Here is a 9,235-nt window from a genome sequence, read left to right on the forward strand (position 1 = left end):
ATCCTTTGTCCTCTTCTGCGCGTCGCGGTCGTTCCCGGTCTTCCCCTCTTTCTTTCTCTCTCTCTCTCCCTCCCTCTCTCTCTCTCTCGCTCCTTCGGACTCACTCCTCTCTATCCTTTGCGCTCTCGCTCGCTGTTGCACTCGCCCCTGCTACGCGGCCGTCGTCTCTCGACGTCGAGAGATGTCGAGAGAGAGAAAGAGAGAGAGATGGGCGACGAGAGAACTCGCGGAACGTGAAATCGCGAGATCTGTTTCGTAGATGCTGGGTGTCCGTGTAGCGTAGCGTAGCACGTGAGCCGAAAGCGGAGCTGAGGAGAAGACGGCGACGATGTACGGTGGCTGCGCACGGTGCACGGTACGAGCAGCGTAGCGTCGTTGTGCGAAGGGCGAGCTTGATCGTGGGAACGAGAGAGAACGATGAGATCGACGACGATGACAACGGCAGCGGTGGACGGCAGGGGGTACAGCGGAGGGCGAAAGCGTGCATATACAGAGAATGAGAGAGAGAGAGAGAGAGAGGGGGGAGAGGGAGAGTGGGAGGAAAAAGAGCGAAGGTGCAGAAGAGACAGATGGAGCAAGGGTGAAGAAGGAGGGGAGGAACGGGGTGGTAGTACTGCACTCGTCCGTCTCTCTCTTCCCGCGGCGACTGCGACCTGCGACTCGCGCACGGAAACTGCTTGGGGTAGTCGCGTGCCTCCCGGATAGCGCCAGCACCACCAGAGCAGCGAAGATGACGATGACGATGACGATGATGACGGTGACAATGTTGAGAACGACGATGGGAACGATGATCACGAAGCTGACGACGAGGACGACGAGGACAGACGGCGCTCGATCGAGAACGACGACGATGACGACGACGACGACGACGACGACGATGACGACAAAGACGAGGTGGAACCGTCGCCAAATCCACGCCGATGGGAACGACGACGACGACGAGGATGACGACGATGACGACGACAACGAAAACTCCGGCGACGAAAGTGCTGTTCTAGGCGTCGCGGCGCTCACACACCGGCTCACTGAGCCCGAGGTGGGCGACACCGGCGGAACGGAGGATCACGGCTACGACCGACGAGGACCGAGAGAACGAGCCGGAGCTTTCCGACGAGAGGCGCAGGCGCGACGAGAGGCAACTGTTCGCGAGTTCCTCTTCGTCCCCGTTTCTCCAGCTCTCTTTCTCTCTCTCTCTCTCTCTCTCTCTCTCTCTCTCTCTCTCTCTCGCCCCTCGTCTGTTCTCATACGCAAGCACCGTATACACCGTTTCTTTTAATCCTAACTCAATGCCTGGTGCGCTTTGTATATCCAAAGTCGTACGCTCTTTGGGAGGGATCGTTGAATCCGGTAGTATCGATAATGCGGTTTCGTCCTCTTTCTCTTTCCCCTTTTTCATCATCGTTTCTCTCTCTCTCTCTCTACCTCTTCCTCTTTTCACCTTTCAAATCGACCTTTTGCTTTGCGCTATTCGTAGAACGTGCGTCGCGCTTCCTATAAACTTGGAAAGGTCGATGGGATTTGGCGTGGGAGTCGTTGGACGGTGGTCACTGTTGTTGACCGTCGTCGATGTCGTCGTGATTGTCGACGTCGTTGATGTTTGATGACACACGGGGTGCTCTGGGCGGCTTCTACGGATGTGCTTGTCGAGCGGACCGCGTGTGGTCGAGAGTTGTACTTCGCTTTGTGGTGCTATACTTCAGGACACGGTTCGGCGGTAACGAGCTCGAGAAGGGAGAAAGAGAGAGAGAGAGAGAGAAAGAGAATGGTCCTTTGAGCGATGTCGCAGGTCTGGTCTCTTCCCGCCTGGAGGATACTTCCGGCCCTTTTCCACTGGGCTTCCGGAGTCCTTCTTCCCGACCGGCCCAAGTGGCCTCGTAGTCCTCGTACCGTGTACCGTGTACCGTGTACCGTGTGCGCGGGCAGGAAACTGACAGAAGCGATGTTATGCTGCTGAAACATAATCGACGAGGAAATTACATGTACCGTACACGTCACATACGACGCCGGTATACTCTTGCCGTGGCTAATTTACAGTACGCCCTGAAAGTACGAGCAAATTGCTTCCAGTAATTGCTTTTAGAAAGACCACCGGTTACTTTTATTTCGCGCAAGTAGGTTAAAGTTATATTTTAGGGTCCATTTTTTTCAAAGAAGCTCCGAAGCTCGGCTAAATTATATTGAACAATTATTTTAATAATATGTATTATATGGCTATTATATGTAAGGGGGGGTCTAAATAACGCTATTAAGAGCTGTAAAAAAAGCTGCTTAAATGCACATTTGTAGCACTTTGATAAGATCGTTTTTTTAGCATTTCGCAGTTATTGTTTAAATATTATCGCTATATATACGACATTGAGTACAATTGAATTTCTACATGGAAAGAACAATTTTTTAGAAATATGTAAAATTTTAATTAAATGCAGATCTGAAAATAATTTTTTCGGAATAATTTTTACCATCAAAATAATTACGTTGAAAACTCGAGAATGTCAAAACTGAGCAACAGTCATAAAAAATGTTGATATTCTAACAACCAGCTTGAACGTTCTCTATAGTTTAATAGTCCAATAAAATTATTTTTAGATCTGTATCTAATTAAATTTTTACATACTTTAGCAGGACCATAATTCTTACCGTGTATTAAAATCATAAAAATTCGCTTTTCGTGCTGCGATGCATGTTAGAAACGACTAACAAGAAACCAAGGTAACCGTGTCTAACAATTCCAAAATAACGCCGAGCGCGTTTCTAAGAACAGAACGCTTTGATGGGAATTTCAGGACGCCGTCAGACGGAACATCTCGCATATAGGTGACAAAATCTGTATATATTTTTAATCCTTTTCGCAAGAGAAATTAAAGTCGCTAATTACCCCCGAAGTTGCGTTACCTCGTGCAAAGTAAAAATTCTACGTGTATCTATTGAAATAACGCGGTTTCGCAATTATATCGTTCCGTCGACCGACTTTTCTCAATTGCTCCGTGTATCCGAGATGAAAAGCGGCGCCCGACGTTTCGCTTAATATGAACGCGACGACGTACCTAAAGCAGATAGTCTGAGACGCTTATGGCTCTCGAGCGATATTTTCTAAGTGCACGTCCGGAACGAGGGAGAACGTTGGTCTCTTCCCGTACCATTGCCCGCCAGGTAAACAAGCTCTTTATACACGTACAACGCGGCGTACGTACGACGTGGTACCGCAATTACCCTGTCTATCTTGCAACGAAGTACAGAGCCGTACACGAGCAAAAAAAAAGGAAAGCTCGCTACTCGTGCGCTGGCCGTTGCGCCACATCAGTGCGGTAGAAGCTCTAATATCGAGATGTTTCAACGCAAAAATACGTTGAAACGTGGTGCTCGAAATGCATGCGAAAAAAACGCACGGATTCTCCGTTACATATCGTATTGTCAGATTATTCGTACTCTCTGGGAAAATTTTCAATATTTGTAACGTACCCCGCGCGTAGGCGTAACTTACTTTCCCCGACCTTTAACATTCGGACCTACGCGAGAAATTCGCTTGACGGTGGTAAAATATGGAGAACATGTTTAATACAGATGATAAGATAAAACGGGCGTTTCCTTTTTACGCTCCCCAAGAACGTATCCAGAATGCGAATCCCGTTCGACGTACGTCTAAAGACGAAGTATGTACTTGAGCTCGGAAATGAGATTCGCCCATTGACTTTATCGAGAGGCTTATTCTCGTATGCAGGCCGTACGCTCAATGCCAAATACGGTTGTGACCCTCATTCCATGTTTACGTTGAATGCGATCTCGATGATAAACGAGAGACCGTCAAAATCGAGCGAGCGCACGGCCGTCAAAGTGCTTGCGAAAGCATTTAGCGCATTTATACTTTCTTACTTCTAATCCTAAAGTTTCTGAAAAAGTTATCTTCTCTCAATCTAAATAACACATGTTGTTTGAAATAATGAATAAAGGAGTTACGTCAAATTTCTCAGCCAATTTCAAGTAAAAGTTTTGCTAACAGCATGCAGGAACTTTGATTTTTAGGCCCAGTTTCACAATTCACGGTTAACTCTCTTAACCGAGGTTCATCTTATTCATTACCTCTTTCCAATTCTAGAATAAGAATTAAGTGAGTTGTAAAACTGGGCTTTAATGATTTACAAACTTAAAATTAAAGGGAGGCAAGTGTCTTCCCTTGTCTCCTTATACATTTTATCCCGAGTCGAAATTTTGTTCCTACTTTGAACCTTAATTTTAGGACGTGTATGTAGTTTCTAAAGATTTATAATTAGAACACATGTAGAGACTTTAGAAATTTATAATTGGTTCCAATCTAATGAATTGAACTCCTACGTTGAGCTTGTAAATGGCAGTTATTGGAAAATTTCCTATTTTTAGACTCAAAAAAGAAGTTTTCTAAATAGAAGCTGTAGATTAAGTAATCGGTCCTATATGACTGTTTGAGTATCAAAATAGGTTTACTTAAGATTTAATTAAGGTTGAAAGAGATTGGAAAGTAGCACTAAAATTTCGACTCGGGATGAATTTTATACATTTTTAAATACTTTTTCAATACAATAATTTAAACAATAATTTAATATTCCATATTTTTATATTCGATCTTAAAAAAAGTTTTTTTGTTTACGGTGCGCTAATAAATAATAGATGAAAGCGAGCGCAGGAATAGGTGCAAGCGCGAGCTGTTGTCGACAGTTTACTTAGTATTCGCGCTACTCGATCGCTACGAGGATCAGCGGGGATGACGAATAATGCCCAGCACCAAGCGGTGGCGTTCGTATTACGAATATTCGACTCGCGTACGCGCTTTCCGAGTCCGGCATCCATCAAACGTCGTATACGTGCATGCGCGCGTCCCGCGTATCCGCGCGCACGTGTCGTAGGAACCGGACGGAACACAATCGCGAGGATTCGCGGATGGATCGATGCGAATCGCGAGCGCGGCGGCGCGACGCTGCGATTCTACACCCGCGAAACGTATGAATATTCCGCGCGTGTATCGCACTCCGAATGCGGTGCGGCGCGTTCATCGAAATACAGACGTCGCGGTTCACTCCGGCGCGGCGCGGCGGGGCGAGGCGAGGTATTGAACGGGGATACCCACAAATCCAAACGTGATTCCGAACACTGCTACAGTCGTCTTACCCCGCAAGCACAATAGGTGTACTAAGCCTTAAGCTTCAAGAAATTTATCAATTACAGTCGAATATGAGAAGAATAATTGGGAATACTATAGGTTTGTTCTTTTTAGCTGAACTTTTGCACCAGTTTATTTTTTTTCCTTTTCTCACCAGGACAAAAGAAGAGGAACAAAGATGAGCTGGTGCAAAAGTTCAGCTTAAAAGAACAGGCCTTTTGATTGGTCAATTCCTTAAATCTTAGGGCTTACTATATACCTATTGTATTTTCGGGGTTAAAAACAAACTCGCTTCTAAGATATGATTAATTGATCTATTCTACAGTGAGAGCAAAAAGTATTCGTACAAGGAAATTTTCTATAAAAAAAGTCTTATTTGTAAAAAATAAACATTAATTAGCAATTTTATACAATAAATATGTTCTGTTCTAACATAAACAAATGAGCTTCGCATGTATTCCTGATTTTAAAAGCTACATTTTTCGACTGTACGAATACTTTTCGAGCATCCAAATAATAGAATTTTTAATTTTCGCTTATTTTTTAGATGACATATTTTCTATAATTAATATACATCTTTTTGGTATATATAATTTTAAGAAACATACAGTCTATTCTATTCTTTATGAATAAATTGTTAATTACCCAGCAAGAAATAATCGCCAATTAAACGTCGAATTGATGTTGAAATCATCGTATCGATATCGATTCGTCATCAATTCGATGACTCATTTCCCGCTGGATAATATTTACTTTTCAAAAATAAAGTCTTTTTATAAAATATTTTCTCTGTACAAATACTTTTTGCATTCACTGTATATATTTCGAAAGACGATCTCTGTTTTGCATTAACCTTGAACGATTCTACTTTAAGAATTATACTCTAAGGAAAAGCTCTTTTCCGCATTGTTTATTTCGATTATATATAGAATCTCCACTCTAGTGAATTGGATTCAAATTTTGATCTAATTTTTCTTATACAAGGTGTTCCAGAAATTAATATAGGATACAATGGGAAGGAGGTGGTTTCTCATGTAAAAATAAATCAAAAAGATATATATAAAATAAAATTTTTTGTATAGAGCTCTGTTTTCGAAAAGTTACAAGTTTGAATATTTATTAAATGCGTGTACACTTGACTAGTAATCTGTTTGATTCACCCAATCTGACTATTCATTGTTATTTTAACATCAATTTCTTTAGTATAATGTAAAATAATGCAGCAAGCATTCAATAATGTATTTATTTTATTAATTAAAAAATTGTTGAAAAAATTTTACTATATATTTCTTATTTATTTTTATATGAGAAATTACCTCTTTGTCGGTTGTATCACGATTTTCAGAATACCCTATATATAGAGTGATTAATAAAAGTATGTCAGTACTTCGAAAGATTTTCGAGTTATAGATGATTAAAGGAAAAGTTTGAAACGTTCGTTTTAAGCGTCAACATACATATAGTATGCCTTAGTACGTTTCAACTTTATCTGGTGTTTACAAACAGTATTCATCGATATTGCAGCGCGGTAGCGTTCAAGTCCGCACGATGCGGACATTTCGAATATTGCCTTTAATAACTCTTCCAACTCTAAAACTAAGGTATATAGAACACATATTCATATGACGTTTCTTACTTATTTCAATGTGTACATTTATCGCTTGAAATGACATTTATTTATGAATCACTATATATTCATTTTCGTTAATCGCAATAACGTTTTTAGTCTGATTGTGAGAGTTTTTAGTCGCCATTTCACCGTTAAATTTATAATATCAAATTATACTATTTTGAGTTATTTTTGTTATACCTTACAGTAAGAGCAAAAAGTATTCGTACAAGGAAATTTGTTATAAAAAAAGTCTTATTTGTAGAAAATAAACGGTAATTAGCAATTTTATACAATGAATACATTCTGTTCTAACATAAATAAATGAGCTTCGCATGTATTCCTGATTTTAGAAGCTAAACTTCTCGTCTGTATGAATACTTTTTGAGCATTCAAACAATACAATTTTTAATTTTTGCTTATTTTTCAAATGATATATTTTCTACAATTAATACACATCTTTTTAGTATATATAATTTTAAGAAATATACAGTCTATTTTATTCTTTATGAATAAATCGTTAATTATTCAACAAGAAATGATCATCAATTAAACGTCGAATCGACGTCAAATTGAGTTGAAATCATTGTATCGATATCGATTCGACATCAATTCGATGACTCATTTCTCGCTGGATAATAATTACTTTTTAAAAATAAAGTTTTTTTAAAAAATATTTTCTCTGTACGAATACTTTTTGCACTCACTGTATATGTCGTTATAATTTGACTAAAACACAATAGAGTTAAACGATTTAATTTTAGAAAATGTATTAAATTTGATTTAAATTTGGTTTATTATTTACTGAATGCGTATATTAATTTGGACTTGAAACTAACAACGGAAATGGATTAATTTACATTTTGATCCAGGCTAATATTTATAGTCCGTGTTTATTCAAATATTGTTTTAAGAAATGTCTTAAGACGCTAATACAACAATCTTCTGATTTACTCGTGACATCTCAAGATTGGATTTAAGACAGCTGTCTTAAATACAAGGATCGACTATGAATAGCCAAGACGAAAGTAAAAAATAACAAAATGTTACTTAACCGAACAGATTAGATTATCATTGCTCCTTCGATATCTAACAATGTTGAATCGGCGTGAATAATAGAGCGTTCCCTCTTTCGATAGAGAGGCTGTCGAGCAGAGTGTCGAGGCAATCTACTGTCGTCTTTTTGTGCCTTCCTATCCTCCTTCTTTCCTAACTCATAAGTCATTATTGAATGGTTAACCGATACGGCGACGCGGGAGTGGTGGAAATAGTGGCGTGCGCTCTCACAGTTACGCGCCCCGATTATGCGAGAGAGCGCGCGATTTCAAAACATGCTCCGTCGACTCGACTCCGAACTCCGAATCGATCGAGTCGTACCGCTGCTCGTCCGAATTCTCTCACGAGTCTTGCGGCTATGTTAATATTCCCGAAGTGCGTATCGATATCCATTCACCAGGGAGAGAACAGAGCACCCCGTACTCCGGTGCTCGTTCGAAAATTGCGAGCGAGTATTGGATTCGAGTACCATCGCGCTAGGCTAGGCTAGGCTAGGCTAGGCGGCTGAATAGTAGGCTAGCGCGCGTATGCCCCGTGCGCCGCAATTACTTAATTGCTCGTATCTGATTGGGCCTGCCGCGGGGGAGGGATAACGGTGTCCTCGGTTCGTGATTTGCGCGCCGCGCGTGCAACGCGCTTCCATTGGCCGGGTTACCTGGGCGGCCGACGAATCAGCCATTCATTTCTGGAACCCCCGCACTACCGACGCTAGTAAACTCCGAGAGTGAGAGAGAACGCGAAGGGGAGAAAGCGCGAGAGACTAACGGCGCGGCGCCGAGGTACGAGACGCGCTCGCGCGCGCACGCGTTAGAGAAAGAGAGACAGAGGGAGGGAGGGAGAGAGGACGGCGAGTATCGAAGTTTCGAATGCGCCCGACATCGATAGCTAGCCGCCGTCGCTGCGCTGCGGCAACGCCGCGACGCGTTCTCGCAGTCCTCGCGACAGTACGAGGCCGACGCGCTCACGTGTCACAGAAATCGTAGCGTGGACGAGACGAATCAAGGAAAAAAGAGACAAGTAGGGACGAAAGGAAGGGGAGGGGGGGGAATAGAGCGAGCGGGAGAGAAATATCATCGTTACAGAACGCGTCGTGACAAATGCCGGATAACAGATAGAAAAAAAGAGACGGGGGAAACAAGGGGGAGAGAGAGAGAGAGAGAGAGAGAGGGAAGAACCGAAGCGCCGGTCGGAGTTCGGAGTGTCGGAGTCGAACGGTGGGGCGCAGGGCACGCTCTCTCGCGGTATTTGCGCCAAGCGTCAGTATCAATATGGCCGTTGACGTGAGCGCAGTGCGCGCAGAGACGTGGACGCGATAGTAGTCTCGGTTCGATCCCCCTAACATGAGGTATACTGTAGCCAGGAGGGACGCTTTTACGTAATACCCGGATATAACGAACGGTACCCGGCACGTACCCGCAAAATGAACTGCGCCGCGCCCG

At 42.6% G+C, this 9,235-nt stretch overlaps 1 protein-coding gene across 1 annotated transcript in view; it reads left to right on the forward strand.

The window, feature by feature from the left end:
* The first annotated feature begins 730 nt into the window (after positions 1-730).
* Positions 731-9,235, forward strand: part of LOC108759766 (uncharacterized) — an 18,066-nt gene continuing 9,561 nt past the window's right edge. The window contains exon 1 of the mRNA XM_018505380.1: positions 731-1,145. Coding sequence (XP_018360882.1) covers positions 731-1,145 — 415 coding nt within the window. The remainder of the gene's footprint in view (positions 1,146-9,235) is intronic.

Source organism: Trachymyrmex cornetzi, unplaced genomic scaffold, assembly GCF_001594075.2.
Source record: "Trachymyrmex cornetzi isolate Tcor2-1 unplaced genomic scaffold, Tcor1.1 scaffold205, whole genome shotgun sequence".
Classification (NCBI taxonomy): Eukaryota; Metazoa; Arthropoda; class Insecta; order Hymenoptera; family Formicidae; genus Trachymyrmex; species Trachymyrmex cornetzi.